General features: G+C 33.2%; 1 protein-coding gene across 2 annotated transcripts in view; it reads left to right on the top strand.

Moving 5' to 3' along the window:
• The first annotated feature begins 1,822 nt into the window (after window positions 1-1,822).
• LOC120338879 (reelin-like) overlaps window positions 1,823-19,342 on the top strand; it is a 36,524-nt gene continuing 19,004 nt past the window's right edge. For both annotated transcript variants that reach the window (XM_078115878.1, XM_078115877.1), the window contains exons 1-32: window positions 1,823-2,097; window positions 2,498-2,608; window positions 3,319-3,460; window positions 3,615-3,715; window positions 4,340-4,409; window positions 4,681-4,832; window positions 5,109-5,199; window positions 5,519-5,738; window positions 6,172-6,311; window positions 6,943-7,088; window positions 7,537-7,643; window positions 7,719-7,924; window positions 8,349-8,477; window positions 9,356-9,544; window positions 9,754-9,865; window positions 10,059-10,177; window positions 10,665-10,826; window positions 11,900-12,139; window positions 12,497-12,704; window positions 12,810-12,922; window positions 13,348-13,482; window positions 13,747-13,942; window positions 14,274-14,388; window positions 14,466-14,626; window positions 14,706-14,840; window positions 15,126-15,278; window positions 15,925-16,202; window positions 16,709-16,896; window positions 17,461-17,731; window positions 17,806-17,935; window positions 18,330-18,444; window positions 18,924-19,130. In XM_078115878.1, the coding sequence (XP_077972004.1) occupies window positions 1,866-2,097; window positions 2,498-2,608; window positions 3,319-3,460; window positions 3,615-3,715; window positions 4,340-4,409; window positions 4,681-4,832; window positions 5,109-5,199; window positions 5,519-5,738; window positions 6,172-6,311; window positions 6,943-7,088; window positions 7,537-7,643; window positions 7,719-7,924; window positions 8,349-8,477; window positions 9,356-9,544; window positions 9,754-9,865; window positions 10,059-10,177; window positions 10,665-10,826; window positions 11,900-12,139; window positions 12,497-12,704; window positions 12,810-12,922; window positions 13,348-13,482; window positions 13,747-13,942; window positions 14,274-14,388; window positions 14,466-14,626; window positions 14,706-14,840; window positions 15,126-15,278; window positions 15,925-16,202; window positions 16,709-16,896; window positions 17,461-17,731; window positions 17,806-17,935; window positions 18,330-18,444; window positions 18,924-19,130 (5,074 nt within the window). In that variant the 5' untranslated portion in view covers window positions 1,823-1,865. The remainder of the gene's footprint in view (window positions 2,098-2,497; window positions 2,609-3,318; window positions 3,461-3,614; window positions 3,716-4,339; window positions 4,410-4,680; window positions 4,833-5,108; window positions 5,200-5,518; window positions 5,739-6,171; window positions 6,312-6,942; window positions 7,089-7,536; window positions 7,644-7,718; window positions 7,925-8,348; window positions 8,478-9,355; window positions 9,545-9,753; window positions 9,866-10,058; window positions 10,178-10,664; window positions 10,827-11,899; window positions 12,140-12,496; window positions 12,705-12,809; window positions 12,923-13,347; window positions 13,483-13,746; window positions 13,943-14,273; window positions 14,389-14,465; window positions 14,627-14,705; window positions 14,841-15,125; window positions 15,279-15,924; window positions 16,203-16,708; window positions 16,897-17,460; window positions 17,732-17,805; window positions 17,936-18,329; window positions 18,445-18,923; window positions 19,131-19,342) is intronic.

Genomic DNA, 19,342 nt, shown 5'->3' with positions numbered 1-19,342 from the left:
ACTGCGGCCTGCGAGACCTCAAAAAATTTTGCCGCCCGTCAACTTCGCAACCTTGGACCACCCTGATTTATATAATTGCTTCGGTAACAAAGACCACAGCGCTGGTTTCAAATGATTTAAATAATTGCTTCGGTGACAAAGATTACTACAAAAAAGTTCGTTCGATTAGGCGTTTTTCGCTATTAAATCGTTTCTTGGATGTAAATACTTGGTTTGGATGAAACTGTATGAAAAACAGAATCGATTTTCTTCCACCCTTGGAAGTATCGTATGCCATTATGATACGCATTGAAGAAAAAGACTGTATCGGAATGGAGAACCTAATAAATGGGTGCATCAAATAGTAACTTTCTTTAGCATCTTCTAATCGAGTCCTATAATCATTGATTGGTATTGTGTAGTTCTGTGTCTTACACAAGCAAGACTTCGGCGAAAACACGGCTTCGCAAACATATGAATTGCCGAAGAACGTTCATAATGCTATGGGGGGATATTTCATGATTTTTAGAGTTTGAAAGGGAATTAAAGTTTAAGCGTTCCAGCTCTATTGATATTTCATAAATGAACAGAACATTTTTACCATGCCATAAACCGCGTGACAGCATTGTTGTCTGCAGCTTTCTGAAATACTATAGTAGTTTAAGTTCTGTTAGAGTGAATTAAAGTCGGTTGTGTTATCACGAAAATGTTACTATGTTTCCTTTGCGTTAATTCGTGACATAGTTGTCGGAAGACATGGTGGTTCTTCTTATGACCGATGGGTCAGTGGATCGCCATGGTCTATAACTGTAGTTGTAACTTCTTTGAAAGTTATGCGCTTTTTGGCCGAGAGGCGATCAGTTATAGATGCGCTACACGCGCTAGTTTGGTGGAAAAGTTATCAAAAACTCCAATTCTCTTTACAGTGTAGATAAGTGAAGTTTAGAAAATGTGTTTAATCATAGATTCAAGCAGGATAGGTCAACACCCTTTTAAGTTGAAGAAATCGAAACTGAAGTGGGGTATGACTAAATTAATTCTCCATATGTCAAGAGCATATAAATGATTTTATCAACTATACAACAAGTCCTATTTTTGTCTTTCTACGTCAATTTCACGCACAAACGTAATAAAAGTTACACTCAATAATACGGCCATTAAATCAAGCACCTGTCACTGTCCGGCCCTTGCTTACCCGGGAGTAACATGTGTCCAGAATCTTCAGAGTCGGAAATCGATTTCCGCATACACATGCAAAATATTATGCCAATGGCTTGCCGGACGTCTGGAAAAACAAATCGTTTAAATCGTATTATTTCCCTTAATCCGTACTTGTTCTCAAAAACTAGAGTTTTCGTTATGCTTCACGGAAAAGTACTCGTAAAATCGGCGCCTTGTGTTCACAGGAAGTATAGTTTATGTTGAAAAAATATTCGCTGTTTGAAAGAGAGGGAGAATCTGCAGCGTTTAGTGGAGCTTTTCAGCAATGTATCTTACATAATAATTTATGGTCTATGAGGTAAAGATAGATCCAAAGTTTTAAATCAGAATGCGTTTACGTTGCATAACTTGACATAAGCAGGTTCGACATATGCATCGCTTTCTTTTTTTATGCCTACTACAAAGATGATCAGTAAAATATCAATTGATTCAGTTAATATTTATCAATTATATAAATAAGTTTAGTGAACAACCGCAGACAATAAAAGACTATTTTATTTGGTTTATTATATTCTGACAATTAATTATCTGTAAAAAGTCAGTATTTAATTGTAACGGGCGAATTCGGTGACAACGAGAATTAAATATGCCGAGATGTGTTTATATGCTCTTCTTCTTATTTCAAGCAAGCTTATTATTCCCTCGTTTATTAATGTTTAGTTGTAATGACAATGGAGCGATTCCGGTCGTTTGCCCATCTTAGAAGTTCGTCATTATTTATATTATTCACTATTTTAACATCACGATGGATTGGTGTGGAATGTCTTTCCCCACACTTTTTCTTGTGCAATTATCACGGAAAATTGGATCCAATGCCGCACACACACGATAAATTACTTTTATCAGTCGCGTTGGATGGAAATCCAACCTCATATGAGCCCGGAGAAACATACCGAGGTAAGGCGGAGTGTCACCATGCTGCCACGATTTCAACAAAAGTTCGAACAGATAAAAATTGCAGTTGTGCAAAAACGAACATTGAATTTTTATGACGTATGGGTATTTGGAATTTGATTATATATATTTGTAGATAAACATGTGTTTTTATTATAATGCTCAACATAAGTAATGCTATACGGAAAGTATTATCAATATCCTATTGTTTGCAGAATGGAGAAAATGGATAAATTAACCCATATGCAAGCAAATGGTGGTTTCTGAAATAATACCACATAATCGTGTAAATTTTGATCATTTAAGCATCGTCTTCAGGTCTCGTTTAATAGTAAAAATTGATTGTTTTATTCAGATTTTAACCGCATCATGAAATAATGATAGTGAACTATTTCCGTTTTAGTGAGAGTCACCAGTAGCAAAGATTTCAATGGCCTTCTGATCACTGGGTTATTTTCATCTTTACAACACAAAGAGAAACTATTACCATCGTCGTATGGAATGACAAGCATCGGTGAGTTGTCCCAATTTATCAACAAAATATGACGCGTGCGCTATTGTACCTAATCAACGCCAGGCACGAGATTCGCACTACTGTATATCAAATGTGGTAAACTATGCGATTTCAAAAGCTGATTTGATTGTTCATTACTGCCATCTTAATCGAGTATTTTCCTTTCGGGCTTGTGACATTTGCTTTAAACTATACTTCGGCAAAATACGCACATAATTTAGTCCTCGTTGCGGCATTTATAGTATATATGCCATTGATACCAGACTGTCAGTCACCCCTGGACATGTATATGCAAATGTATGTAAAGGGTTAACGGAGGATGTTATCAAGGTTACTATATATCATTATATTTTTGTTGTGTAACATGGTGGCAAACTGTCCAGTCCATAGCTTGAACTCTATACTGCGGTTGCCTGATCCTAATGGCCAACAACGAACATAAATGTCACAATGTCAATTATTGTCAACTTGATCGTCACAATTCTTCAATATCTATCTTATGGATATATATTGTTCCTTACGGGTCTGCGACAAGAATGGCGCACGACAGCTAATAGCCGGAATTGCCAAAATTACTGATATTCAATCAACTTTAAATGAATGTGCCTACATTATTGCCGCGATCTCGTTATTGCATTTTCAAGTTTTCCGTAGTGGCTCCGTAGTTTTGTGCGTATAATTCCAGAATGCGTGATCAGTATATACTTCAGGGTTTAGTCACCATCATCACGTCTCATCTGATTTTATCTGCGGATTGTTATACTCTGATATATCTCCTTACAAAAAGCCAACCAGTGAAGTTACATTTTCATGGACTGCACCAGAGGAAGGGACAGGCTGTGTCAGTTTCCTGTGAGTGTTAATATTCCTTTCTAATGCGAAAATCCCGCTTTTACGGTTCGGGCAATTTTGATTTTTGTAATAAAATTTCTTGATTAAAATGGTAGATTGTAGCTATTGAGTTTTGTAGCACAAAGCTTACACATTTTTAAAAATTTTACTTCAGGCTGACGGCTTCTTTGCGAATGCAAATTGTCTTCCAGGATGTTGTTGCTTATCAAATATGCGAATCTGGCCAAGACGTGAAAAACCTGAGACCAAGTTTAGGTATGTGTTCATTGTACTTGATGGTTAAAAAACTAGTGTTTTTACCAAGAAAAAACAACTATGTAGTGAGTAAGAATCAGATAAAATCATTAGTAGAAAAATCCAAGCTTAATTCTTTCTAATGCCATCATTCTTTAAGTAACAAATCCACACAGTCATACATAATTAGGCTGGGTGGCCTAGTGATTAACGCGTTAAATTTAAACCTAGGAAGGCTGACGTCATAGGTTACACATCTCGGATTCGAATTCCATGCCTACCACCCTGCCCAGGGTAACGCCAATCTAGAATGAATCAAATCCTTCCAAAAACAGTGGATCGTTATATATTGGCTCTTGCTCATACAGAGTCTTGTTCAGAGCGAAAGGGGTGAATAACTGCCCTCCATAAATGTTATTTGTTATAGGTTGTGAGACTTTTTTATATTTCCTATTCATCTAGTTTTAATTTAAAGAGGCAGTAATGATTTCCATATTAATGTTTGCAACACAAATAGTGAGTTAGACACATTTGTCAACAACTTTTCATCACTGAGAGCATAAACTTGCAACCTTGACTGATGATATATTTTTTGAAGGGATGTTTTCATCATTTGTTCTCAATATAATTCTAACCTTGTTTTAGCGGATATCCATTCTGATGGAGTGATTATTCGAGATGATTTTGATTCCAGTGAAGATTTGTTTGATATTTGGTAAGAAATATGACTATAAATTAATTAGGAGTCATTATATAATGTACTTCTTATACTGGTGTTTTGGAATATTTAAATAACTTAAATGCACAAGTCAAGCTAGTTTTTTATTGAGTTCAATATTACCGGTAATAATATCAGTATCTTGGTAGAATCACTGAAAGGCAGCTTGAGCCCTAGTGACTTTGTGCTTTAAATTCAGGTGTATTTAATAGCTAGTACCATGCTCTGCTAATCAAATGTCATCAAACTATATTTTTCCAATAACAAGGTCCAGAGAATCACATGGTGTCGAAATCAGTAATGAATGTGGTGAAATAACTCATGGAAATTCTGCTGTGTTCTGTGGAAGAACTGGAACTCGACAATTGATCAGTTCACCACTTAACTTGACATCTGCTTCTGCGATACAATTTACTATTGGTATTGAATTTTTTAAGAAGCAGATTTCATGTTGAAGTATAACTTTGCTAAAAATCTAGTTTTCAATTTATAGTATTCAATAAATTCAGATTCAATCATGATTACATCTGGATTATACGGAACAGATTCTTGGTTAAAATTGTTTTTCGTTTATTGGTCGATTTATGACACTCTTTGAATGGTTTTTTCACTTCACTGCATATACAGTATTATATTTGATTTCTGTATTTTTTATTAGGTTTTCCAACATTTCTGAGTTATTTTCTTTCAATCTAGGATCTGGAAAATGTGAACCAACCAAGACTTTTGTGACTTTATCTTATCGTTTTCATGATGATGAATTCTGGAACTTAATTAAAGATATAACGTAAGAAATTATGAGTATTTCATTGTTGATAATTCCAAGATTTTTTCACTTATATTATTCTCTAAATGTTTTTGAGGGTTTCTCAGCGGATATACACATCCTATATTTTATGTAGCACCTATAACCAAATTAAAAACAAATTGAAAGATTCTTTTTTTTTCAGTGTTTCAGTGTAAGTGGATGAAGATATAGAAACTAGTAAATTATATTGTGCTTCGCCTTGATAATTTCCTAATCTTATTTTACAATATAAGATATACTGTCTATCATCTCAATGCCTTCATTTGATAAAATTCCATCACTCATGTTATTTTCACAGGGTCACTCAGCAAAGTAAGATTCATATAATCCATTTACCAAAAGATATAAGAACGGAAGACGTTTTGTTACAATTTTCTCAAGAAGTTGTTGACAATGGCTGTTGGGCATTGGACAATGTATTAATTAGCGAAACAAACAATCGACCAAGTTTATTTCACGAAAACATGGATCCAAGTGACACAAGCAACTGGCTTTTTATGCCTGGTGCAAAAATAAAGGTTTGTGGGATTTTGCCCTTTGTAAGCAATTGTATTATTGGAACTAACTGTTTTAATAACTGTTTTAAAGTTAAATATTGTTTGATTTTGGAAACCAGAAGATTTTTGATTGTGGAAATAACTAAAAGGTTTGTGAATTTCAAAAACTACAATATTGTTAAGTCTGTTAGATATTTTTGTGCATTTGAAAAACTATTACATTTCTAGACTGATTTATTTTAAGTTGGTACAAACAATGGACAGCATTTAAATGTATTTCAAAAGATGTATATATGTATTTACTTTTGTAGTTGTAGTTGGCGTATTGAGCTAATGTCTTCCTGTGCTTCGATGTAGTAATATGATATCATGTTTTTATGATATGCATGATATGATATTGCATATATATTCTTTCATCTCAAAAATCAACTATTAGAAAAGTTTTAATTTACAGGGCGAATGCATGTCTCATGGAAATGCAATGGTATTCAATGCAGAAGTTAATGATACAAGTCCAGTATATGCTGTTACTAGAGATCTCGATTTATCTGGTGCATCTATCGATGCAGAACCATTAGAAGATTCAGAAATTGAGTATGAAATAAATATTTCCTTGCCATGTTTTATTCTTCTAATTTTTTGTCATGCAAGTTCTGAGTATATATTTTATTACGGAATATACAACCGTGTCGACCTTTTTTTAAAGTGCAATTTAGTATCTTAAGACAACATTAAGAGTAAATATTATATACAGTAGAATCTTTTTTTACAAATACCTATCAACGGAAAATGAAAATATCAAAGATTATGATAAAATTTTGTCTGGGTAGAATTGTAACCATGTTATATAGGGCGAAGTCACATAATTATATAAGCAATATGAAAAAGGACAAGTACCAGTATTTTATCTGTGAGGTAAAGTTCAGCTGTTTTTGGGTAACAAGTTATGTATTTATGATACAAAGACATGCTAAGGATCATGTAACAAATTATCAGCTATGGGAACTGCAAGAAAAAATCTGGTCATTTCTATAAAATTTGAAAATGCGACCTCCCTGCCAAATGATCCAGTGAAAGTCCCGAATGATCCAACTTTATAAGCCCTGTGCTATTCATAAATATACCTCATGTAGCTAAAATTTAGAGAGTACAATGTGAAACCACACAATGATAGCCAAGCTAAAATATCATCATAATACCAATTCCATATTGCCGTTTATCACAGAGGAGGCAGATCAGAGCGAGGGGCATGCGGACATTCTCATGAAAGTTCAACATTTATTTTTGATGGGGCCGGACCTCGTAAATTTTGCACAACGGCAGCTGATAATCTACGACTGAAAACAGCTATTTCTTTTGTGCTGAGCATTGGTAAAATTTTAGTTTTGGTTCGTTAAATCATAACTAGTACTTTAGTTAACAGATCATGTCTGGCTATTCAAGAAATGGAGGCAATGCCTTTATGGATACTATTACATAGCAATAACAAAGTGCATAATCACTATTGAAAGAAATTCATATATAAAGGAGAAATGATACAAATAAATGGAAATATGGAAATACTTCAATTCAACCCTCATTGAATGAACCCTCAATCCTAATGAAAAATGACTCGCACTCTGAGGGATGTTTCAACCCCATCCTACACATTGAGATAGTTATTTTAACACTCCAAGATTTAATCGAGTTTGCTATTTATAAAAGATGTGCTTCATTATATTTGTTAGCATTGTTCAAGACCAATTTAACTTTTAATTTCTGTAAAAACATATCATAAACAATTTCAATAATTTAAGGTGATCTGTCATTTTATTCACAGGTTCTGGTAATTGTCAGGCAAGACATTCCACTGCTGTTGTTGTACTTAGTAGTAGAGTAGGAAAAAGTAAAACCGTTCTTCGTGTGTTTGATCACGAGGCATACAAAGTAAGTAAATTAAGTTTGCTAATAAGTTTGGTTTAAAAAACTAATAAAAGGTTTCATTATTGTATTTGTTTTCAGGAACCAAGAAAAACTATTGTTCAGATACCAGAGTCTGCTAAAGTTGCTAATGCTGTTTTATGCTTAGAACAAGGCCAACACAATGGCCATAACACTGACGTTTGGGCAGTTGATTCTGTTGAACTTATTGAACGACGAAATGAAATTCATCATTTTATGCAATTTTCTCTCAACATGCAGTGCACTGATAACCATGTTGATTCAAGGTTTAAATTAATATTTTTGAATTAGATTTTCCTTAAAATACTCCTGTAAATGGGGTAATGCTTAAAGAAAAATGTTTTATAATGTTTGAAAAAAAAATGTCTTACCAGGTTTAGGAAAGCATTCATTTTTCCAAACATTTTGTGTATATTGACTGCCAGCAATTTCTGTCACAGTAACACTATCAACACCAATTGAATGATTCCAAACTGTCAACTGACTATTGTTGTATTAATATAATTATTGTACCAAGTTTTAGAATTTGGAAACAAAATATATATTAAGGCTGTCGCAATACCATGAATTTTGTAGTGAAAATGTTTTTTTGCGACAGTTCATGTTTTTAAAGAATTCAAGCATTTTTGCTATATCAAGATGCGCAAGATATTTAAAACAGTTCTAGAGCATTTATATTTTTTTACGTAGAATGAATGTGGAATATTCAAATGATTTTGGAAGATCGTGGAGTATACTTCAGGAAGAATGTCTGCCTGAAACATGTCAAGGGATGCATTGGCCTTTCAATTCCATATATAAATCAGGAGTTCACCATGGGTATAATTAGGCTATTATGACTTTTGTCTTCCCTTACAGTTATTTTATCAAGTGTGTCATGATTGTAGTACTTAGATCAAATTATCCATAAAAGGTTATAAAGTCATATAAACTGAATGCTCTCAACAAAAAATCAAGCAATTGCACTATGTAAAATCTGAATATAGTTTATAAGAAGGTGTGATTCACTTCACACCATTCTTTGAGTAAGGCATTACACTCCAGGTTATATGTTGGTAATAACTTGGCTTGGCAGTGTTGCGCATCGTGCTGAGCATTAGGAATACGCTCGCCACTGCACCTTTGATTAGCCTGCGTAAGTTTGCAGGTGCCATCCCATACACAACATAAACTGGTACCTGGATGAGAGTCTGTGTTCTGTTATATGATTGAGCTGTCTTATCGGCTTTTCTCTGCCTCAGGATAAATATGTAAATCCTATCCTACAGCAATTGAATGTCTGTAATGTTTTCCAATTTTATCAATTGACTCTGGTTTGAATATCAATAAAACATATTGAAAATTTATGGTAGTGCTTTATTACCTGCACTCAAAACCAGTACCAGCACCAGTTCCGTCTTATAGCATGGTGCACTTTATGTATGGACAAAACCCCAATCTAACCAAATTTTTGACGGGGCGCCTCAACAATGTCTAGGGGCACCGTGTGGTCCCTAAAATACAATGGGTGAATCAAAAATATAAAATCATCATTTTGAAGCGAAATGGAAAGTTTTTACTAATATTTCTTGGGAAATATTTAATACATCACAATAATTTAGTTTGGATAGACATTGTAAGAGTGTCATTTACATGTTGCATCGGGTTATTTTGTTGCTAACATATTAAGAGTGTTCTAAATTTTTGCTGAATAATAGATGGGTACGATTGACTTTGCCACTGCCAGAAGCAGCTTTGACAAAACACACAAGATTTCGATTTATTCAAGATGGATATTCAACTGTTGAAGAAATAAAATGGGCAATTGATAATATTTTTATTGGAATTGATGAGCAATGTCCTAGGATGTGCAGTGGACATGGAACATGTCTACACGATGGTTGCAGGTGCTACTATGTTCAAAATACTATATATTTTACCTTATTGTGGATGTTATTGACTTGAATATATACTTTTCATTGATTTAAATTATAATACCTTTTACGGTTGTTATTTGTTGTTGCTTTTAAATTATATGATACTTTAAGAAGTTTCAACAAATTATGTCTTTGAACATCTTAATTCGAACATTTAAATATGCAATCAATTTGTTTAGATGTGATGTTGGATATTTTGGGATATCTTGCAATACTACTTCTGATGATTTACCATCTTCGCTAGCTGCTGATTTCAACACAAATAATTACTTCACCAATATGTTTAAAATGGTGAGTTTTTTCATCAGAATCTTCAATTAAAATGGTCAACATTTTATCTTTAAATATATTCTGAATCCCACAGTCATTCACTGACATATTTTAGCTTTCTCAAATTTCCTTAAAACATTTATGTTTGTAAAATGAGACTTTTTTCTTATCTACATTGTCGTGGTATTTAAACTTTGGGATCTTGTATTATCAGGCAACTGGTTCTGAGATTGGATATGATTGTGGGCTATTGGGAACAGGGAAAGCTCTTGTGTTCAATGGTGAAGGTGACAGGAGATTAATCACAAAACCGTACAATGGAACTAATTTAAAGTATGCTGAATTAATCTACTATATTCGGATATTTATTTATTTTCCTTGAGCCAAACGAATATTTTTGTTGTGTCAAACCAATATGCAATATGAAATAAGAAAAAATGAAATACATGTCATAAATTACAAAAACTGATATCGGCTTGATACAGTTGACGAGGGGTTGCGTAAATTTCAATGAGTCATCTAGTCAGCGACACCTTGCAGCTAAATAGAAGCAGCAAATATAGCAATGGAACAATTCAACATCAAATTAATTAAATTTTTTTTATTATAATTGTGTTAAGTTAAGTGTGTCATAATTAAGTTTATTCAGCTTTACAAATTTGACAGTTTTTAATTTTTGTAACACATTTTATAATTATCACAATTGAATTAAAATTGTAGGATTATTTTACAAGAATGTTGGTAACCATTTTCTGACTAAATTGACATCTGAATAATTCATCTTTTTACTATCTATGTATTTTTCATTAATTGTAACCAGGTATCTACAATTTGCTATACTGATGGGACGACACTCAAGTGTTGGTACATGTCAATCACCTCAAGTTCCTGGTGATGGAATCTTAGTTCATTATACAACTAATCATGGCGTGACCTGGAATCTTATGGAAGTTATTCCATTTGATGCTGAGAGAAAAACCAGGTTATTTTTTTTATGAATTCAGTAGTAGAGATGAGGTAGAACGGTGGTTCTCAACCTTTTATGGTTCGTGGCCCCCTTGCGGCGCCTTTTTGCTATCGTGGCCCCCTGTACGCCATTCCAAAAACTAAACGTGTTGGATCGTATTGTTTTTACAACCTTTTATGGAATGCGAAAACAAACCACAGACAAGAAAGGCCAAGCTTTTTAGTATACAATCAATGAGAATCTTGCGCTTGGGATTCTGATATTAGGCACCATCTTTGATATATCCAGATGAATGTCACTGTCAACCTTGAGACAGTTCTGATGCTAACAAGATCAGAAAAACCAGATTCGCACAAATAGATTGTGACAAATTGAACAAGCAGAAACGAATGTCATCGTCTTTTACCTGCGTAGGATTTTTGTCACTTCACTTTTGGAGTTTAGATGGGCTTAATGATTCACTGCTCATTACATACGAGTAATACAGGCATTGAACACATTCTCTATCATCTCAAGTTACTTTGGTAAAGGCAACGTAACTGTCGTTCAATTTTCGTATTTTGGGCATTAGGAATTTACATGTGGGATTTTGCGTCTATAATGCGATAGCGAAGGTTATCTCGCAGTGTAGTAAAATCGCCCGTCTGCAGGTTAGACGACCTACCAGCAAACTATTTTGATTGGTGGATTCCAAATTTCATTATGATCAAACAATTCATGCACAAGAAAATAAATACACCCAGTGATCGCAAATAACCTAGTTAGGTGATGAAACTGCGGTGCGCGCCATAACGGAGAATTTTAAAGGGAAATTATGCAAACGATGTCGCCTAATGATCAATTATTAGTTTTGTGTCGCGGCCCCCTTTGAACTTCTTTGTGCTGGGTTGGGAACCACTGAAGTAGAATCTCAGTCTCAGTATTGTATTTTGATGCAGTGTGTGATATTTTCACGTCCTTATGACTTAATAAGGGTAATTTGTGTATCAAAAAATAAATTTTGGTATTTTGTAGAATTAACATTGGGCATTGTTCATTCCAGCAAGCTCAAGCAAATATTACATATTCTTAATTCCCTCTGTTTACAGGGTTGTATCAATACCTCTACCACATGAAGCATCTGTTCCTGGGCTTCAAATTCGATGGTGGCAACCCAATGAAAACCGACAAGGAAAAGCAGTCTGGGCATTAGATGATGTTATTTTAACCAGTGACTTGTACAAATCTATCTTTAGTACTGCTGAAAATTATCAGAAAATTTACCATGCTTCTGTTAGTTTTCATACTGGGTTACTCACAAACCAATGCAATGGAACAAACATACTTCTGTAAGTGTGAGAATCGAATCAATTATATTGTTTTGTAAAATTATATTAAACCAATTTTTTACCAGTAAAATTTGGCATTGTTCGTGATTGCATTAATCTTGTTGTACAAGATATAAAGTGTACACATATTCATTTGAAGATTGACGAAATTTTTTTGTATCTCTAATAAAAACATTGTGTAGTTGGAAATTCTTATTACAATCATTGATTTAGCAAAATGCTACCGCTGAATACTTTGGGTGAAGTTCTGTATATGACAAAACTGTGCCAAATAAGTATATTTGTGCCAAATAAGTATGTGCGTATGGGGAATAAATTGTCATAAGTATATAAGTAATTAATTGAAAATAATTTAAGGTTTTCTCCACAACCGTCCCAGTATATTGATACATTGAGATACGCTGAAACACAGACAATGGAAACATCGGAAGGTTATGTTTTAGAAGCCGATATTAATCTTGGATGTAGTTTAAATCCTTCAAATAATGATATACAAGATCAGAATCACGAAGTTTTATTACAATATTCCAAAGATGAAGGAGTTACTTGGCATCTAGTGTTGGAGGTTAGTGTAAAGTTTATTTGTAGTGATTTCAACTTTTTCTCAGATAGATCATACCATAGTTCAACTTACTACATTCATTGCATTTGAACAATCTTTATTATGCAGGAGAACTTACCAGGTTCAACTAATGAAGATAGCTATCATTCAGCTTCTGTATATCATATCAGCGAATATAATACATGGAGAACAGCTACAGTACCAATGCCAGAAAATACATGGTATCATAATGTATATTCTATTTATAAAACTTTAATAAACTTTAAATGAAACTTTTCTGAATTGTATTTCATGCTAAGCATTAGAAATATGATTACCCTCACATCTCTGATTACCCTGTGTAGGTTCGCAGGTTCAAATCCTGCAAGAGGTTGCTAGACTCTTCGGTGCTGTGGAATGGTTGTAATCAATCGTCGTTTACGGCCTCTTTCCATCATCAAGTTCATGCATCTTAAAACAAATCCCTGGCTAATTAACCCCATACCCAAAATTTGGGGTGTAACTATAAGTTGGTAGATTGCTTCATTTCAAATATTTCAAAATGGGGTATGTTTTCAATGAGGTAAAAGTACAATTTGAATTACTGTAACTCTATTTTGTTTTCATTGATGAATTCTAAGCCACATTTTCTATTCACACTTTGTAGGTCATCAAGTTTACGATTGCGTGTTGTTCAAAATGAAAAATCGAATTCTGTTTGGGCTTTGAATCATGTTTACATGGGACCTGCTTGTTCGATGCATTGTAGAAATAGAGGAAGATGCAGGAATGGAAAATGCATGTACGTTTAACTGGATAAAATTGATATAATAGATTTAATTTGCCTTTTTCAGTTTAAGCAATCACAATATGTTCTATCGATTTGATGTTTTTTGAATCCTCTATAATACTCTGTTGTTCCTTTCCTTCCTTGGTCCGAGCTGAGGAGTGAAAAACGTTATACACGAGTGCGTGTTATACTCAAATAAATAGTGTAGTATATTGACTGGTTGTTATTTTGTGTCTAGTGAAATAAAGTTCATTTATTTGAAACTTGAATTTTTAGATGTAATGCTGATTCTCAAGGACCTTCTTGCTTGTCACGGAGTCAGCTACCTTCAGGAATAAATGAAGTGTTCAATGACGTCCATCGATTGTATAAAACTGGATGGAATTTACTCGGAGGATCAGTTGCGTCAAGTGCTGTAGACAAAGCAGGATGTGGGCCAATGTCATCTGGTTTTTATATGCATTTCCACAAGGTTCGTATAATTGTCTAATTAAATATTTCATTAAGAATGTTCAAAATCCTATTCATTAAAAATTATAAGGTAAGTCTACCTTGTCTAATGTACAAATTCACTAAATTAAAATGATAATAAAAAACTGATTAGCTTCTCATCAATGTCAGACTTCCTGCCAAAAAAAAAAATTATGTGTTCAGAAATCATTTTAGTACGTGTGTTTAGATTTTTGTCTTTATCTGTGTGTTCCTCTTATCCATGCATACATATTCACCAGCACAAACCCATAGATGATGCATGGGTAGCTAGTCTCTGATAATACTCTGATGATTATGTTTTGTATTACCAGGCTGGAGTAAGAAAATTGTCAACACCAGATCTTGATACAAGTCTCGGGGGACAGATACAGTTTTACATCAGAATTGGTGGAGGGAATTGTAAAGTTCCAACAGAAAGAGCAAACGGTATGTTGATTGTTTTATATATAGTTATATTCAAGTCACTATGTTTTAATTTTATTTACTTTCATGTTATAATGTAGGTGTTCTTCTACAATATTCAAATAATGGAGGAGTGACTTGGCATCTTCTTGATGAACTATACTTTAATGAGTATCTAGTTCCAAAATATGTTCATAGAGATATTCCTGCAGAAGCCAGAACAAAGCAAACTCGATTTCAATGGTGGCAACCTAAGAATGAAGTAAGAAATATTTGATTATGAACTACAGTTTTACTAAAATTTGATTGTAATCCTAAAATTTTCTCGTTTTCTTGTCCAGGGATCTGACCGGGATGAGTGGTCAATCACAAATATAATTGTCGGTGAACCAATGCTTTCTGACGATGAATCGATCCATGTTGATCATTTGAAAATTAGTAGTAGAAGATCAATAGTAGACTACAGAAAAGCTATGGTAAGTTGCTAAGCAACTTTAGTAAAGTGTTATTTCAAAAATGTGCAATGAATATTTTTAACTATCAGTAGAGGTTGCGCGAGACTAACTCCCAATCTTTCCTTAATTCCTATTACATTGTTAGTGTGCAGCAGGACTCTTGAATTGCATAGTAGAAAATTTTTAATATCTTTATATTCTTGCACTCGCCTTTTACGGTTGCTTTGTGTTAATAAGCTATTTGAGCATCATGCTCTATTTTCTACTAATATTCATACTGTGTGTGTAAAAATCTGTTTTTCTTAGCCCAGAGCATTCATACTTTTGTCTAACGATGGAAATGAAGAAGATTTTTGTGATCCGCGAACCAATTCTTATGTGTTCAACAAACTAAAAGGAGACAGATTTGCAGTTACTGATGAACTAATGTTAAGAGCAGGAGATACAATTCAATTTGAAGTAATGAAATCGATTTTTGATCATAATTTAATGTATATAAAAGAAATTGTTGATAACAAAAATAAACTATTTTTTTGGAGGTATAAAACCATATAGCATAAAATTTTATGCTGTAACTTATTGTTAATATATTATACTTTGATGTATCGGATTTAGAATTGACTCTGGGATTTTCTTAGTCAGATCAAATGATTTGAATGTTCAAATTTGTTTGATTCAATGTTTGTATATTTTTGAATCAATGAATCTGAAAATTTTAAGAAAACAAAATATTTTCATATACAAATCAGCATCATTATTGATAAAAAAAGCTTTTGATACAACTATCTTTGACATCATGTGTAAAATTAGGTAACTTGTATTTTCCATAACATTCCATAAATGTCCAGTTATGCTTTTATAACTATACATTTGATTTGTAGTCTTATCAATATATTGTTTACATTTCAAAAATTTTGAAATAATCGATTTGAAAAAAAAATTGATTTGAAGTTAGAGCTTACCTTATTGGTTATCTTAGTTGTATTCTACAATTTACAAAAAAAAACGGCACACAAAATGTGGGATTAAAATGTAGTTCACTATACAAATGTAATTGTATTCAATGTTCGAATTAAGCACTAAAATTGATGACATTTTTGTTCAGATCAATATCGGATGCTCAAGAAATTTTTCATGGATATATCCAGTAAGATTAGAATACAGTCATGATGAAGGTTATTCCTGGGATCTACTGAAAAGAGCTTGTTACCCTAACGGAAGACCTAGATCACAGATGATGATAAAAAATCCAATCGATAAATTTTCTGCTCATGATTGCACTGGAGTTGCCAGAGAGCTTACTGAAGCATCAATTTATCACCAAGGGGAATTTCCCCAATGGAAAAGAATTATTATTTCAGTTCCTGAGAGAATTGCTGCAACGTAGGTTTTTTCTCACAAAGTGAGAGTTTCGCCAGTTTATAAAAAATGGTGTGTTACTATCATTCATGATGTTTTGGTGAATAGGATTCTGCTAATGTTTTAAAACAGATTTTCTTACTCTAAATTTACTTCAAAGGCACTAGATTTACTAAAATTATTTGTCATCTCTTTGATTAGAATATATTCTATATTCTTTTCGTTTCGTTAATGTGGAGGAATGAGTTAAGGAATGAGTACTGGTGAAAAACACCAGAATTAAAAAAAGTTGTATTTGAAGTATTTATATTTTATATAACAATTCTCTTTTTAGTCAACAAGTATGATAATGATTCAAAACATAGTAATGTAATTTCAGCCTCAATCCAATATTCCAGTTTAATTTTAGTATTGGTAACAACGTATTCATGTCAACATTTTATATCTTCTGATACTTTCCAACATCTTTTGATCTATTCATGAAGTTGATACATAATATTGTTATACTAGTCTTAATTTTGTTGTTACAGGTCAGTTCGACTGCGTCTGTGGCAACATGTTCCTGTCAACTTAACTTCTGATAATCTTCCCCCAACTTGGGCTGTCCGATATATTCATATAGGTCCGAGTTGCCCGGTACAATGTTCTGGTCATGGGACCTGTACAATAGGATTCGATTCTGAACAGATGTGCATTTGTGATCCAGGATTTATTGGAGGTATAATTCGAATTTTTGAAGCAAAGTCTCTGCATAATGGGATTTTCCTTAAAGCGTTTTGTAATGGTATATTTTATACTTGTTTAAACAAGTGTAATGTTAGTCTAGTGAGTGAGCATACCAAATTGGTTCCATTACATTTGAACCAACGTACATTTGAACCCATGGCAATTGCACCTGTATGCTATTGCATCTATGGAATTTTTTTTATTTTTCAGATAGTTGAACCCACACTAACCCTGACCCATGGGTTTTAGCACCCGCATATAGATTGAACCCGTGGATATACACATGGGTTCAAATGTACGTGGGTTCAAATGTACGGTCACCTACCAAATTAACTATAGAATTTTTTTGAATACAACAAAATGATAAAATTAGGGACAATTGATTAAGAAAAATGCTTTGCATCCTTTTACTTTAACAGTTTTTGTTTTATACTTACATGTGATGTGTTATAATGTGTGATTATTGAAGCTTTTGACAAAATAGTATAGTTTGACACAAAAACAAACACACCTTCTTACAAATACCATAATATTATTTTCTTAAACATTCCCACAGAAAGTTGTATGTTAAATACTGCACCATTGACATCATTCTGGGATCATTTTACATCAACATCAATACAAAATAAATGGTGGAAAAACATTCTTGGCAGTGGATGTGAACATAAAAAGAAATCTGCATCATTATTAAAATTAATGAGCACTTATTTCAATGGGGTTGAAGATGAGAATATTTGTGAAAACGTTTTTGAAGGACGATCATTATGTTTTGGAGGAAAAGGAACTAGAAAGGCTGAAACTGTAAGCATGGATACAAGAGGAATTAGGTATGTTGTAGTGAAATACAATAATGCAATAAATATGATGATTATTATTCAATTCATTATTTGATTTACTTTAGATTGATTCAGTTTTACTTGAGAATAGGAAGTATTGATGATTCAGAAACATGTCTTGCACCAGAGCACAGAGATGAAGCTGTTTTATTACAATATTCTAATGATAATGGAATATCTTGGAATTTGATCAAGGTAAATAACTTAATTTCTTATTTAATTTTTATATTTTTTATATAGATGTAGGATTAAGTTTGACTTGTATACGTGTCTTAAACACACACTGAAAGGTGAAAAAGCTAAGCATGGTTGAACTTGAGAAATCGAAAGTACAATACTGATATTTTAACAGCTGAAGTCTACTTAATGTATTATTTGTGTGAAACAAAGGAAGTTTTGCAAATCGATTACTAATAAATATTATTGCAAGCTGTAGTTAGTCAGTGGTATTTCATTTGCCACATCAGAAATCGGAACCATTTATTATGACATATTTTAAATGTAGGATATAATATTTATATTGTTTTCGATACATTTTTGCTATGCTATTTTAGTTATTTGAATGAGGTCATTGTTCATACTTTTATAGGAACTCAGTTTCGATGCCTACAGTTCACGGAGTGAAAAAGTTACTGCTGATATTCCGTTCCGAGCTAAGACACTGTCAACATCATTCAGATGGTGGCAACCACTGCGTGAAAAAGGTAATGCAAATTTTAAGATTTCTCTTTTTTCCATTCGTATCATGTTTTTTTAAAATGGAGTAGTAGTAATATGTAATTGGACACGAAGTAGACCAATGGATCGTCTTGTATTTGTCTTCTTGTTGTTGTAAAAAAATCAGTTTTCACATGATACAACTACTGAATTGCTTTGAAAATTTCAGTGGTTGAAGATTATTGTTGTCCCTAGAAGGCTATTTTTTTTTAGATATGGAACTCGTTTTTCTATTTAAATTTTTGTGCGATAACGTCATAAAAATTTGCATTGTGTCATGGTTCTGTGATTGCATTTCAGCAATCTTGTGGTAAGACTACTAGTACTCTAAAAGATTTAGACTACTTTGTTTTGACCTTCGTGTTCATATATTTGAGCATTGCTCTCTTGTTTAGGAATCAACTAAATTCAAAGTTCTGTTTTTTATGATATTTTACCACTTCAAACTTCAAATACATATCTACAGAAGAGCACAGATCACAGTGGGCACTAGATGATATTTTCATTGGCGTTCCTGATCTTCTTCCCGAAGGATTTTCCGACAATTTCGAAAGTGGTTTTTTATCTGATAGATATTGGTACAAAATTAGAGGAGAAAGAATTGGGAATTTCATTCACTGTGATGGAACTAGTGACAAGGGCAAACATGCTTTGATTATATCATCCGCAAGTGGTGAGTAAAGTAAGATAGGATTTTCATATTCATCTTGGAGAAAAAAGCTCAAAAAATAGCCTAATCATACAGTGATCTACAAACTCTTTTTCGATCACCAGTTCAGGCTGGGTATGGCAACCAGTGAATCGTTCTGTATGCATGGACTTCAATGGGGGAGAAAGTCGTAAGCAAATGCTTCTACACGAACCAGTAATGGCTGAGAGTCCAGC

Source organism: Styela clava, chromosome 9, assembly GCF_964204865.1.
Source record: "Styela clava chromosome 9, kaStyClav1.hap1.2, whole genome shotgun sequence".
Lineage (NCBI taxonomy): Eukaryota > Metazoa > Chordata > Ascidiacea > Stolidobranchia > Styelidae > Styela > Styela clava.
This window is presented reverse-complemented; position numbering and strand designations above follow the sequence as displayed.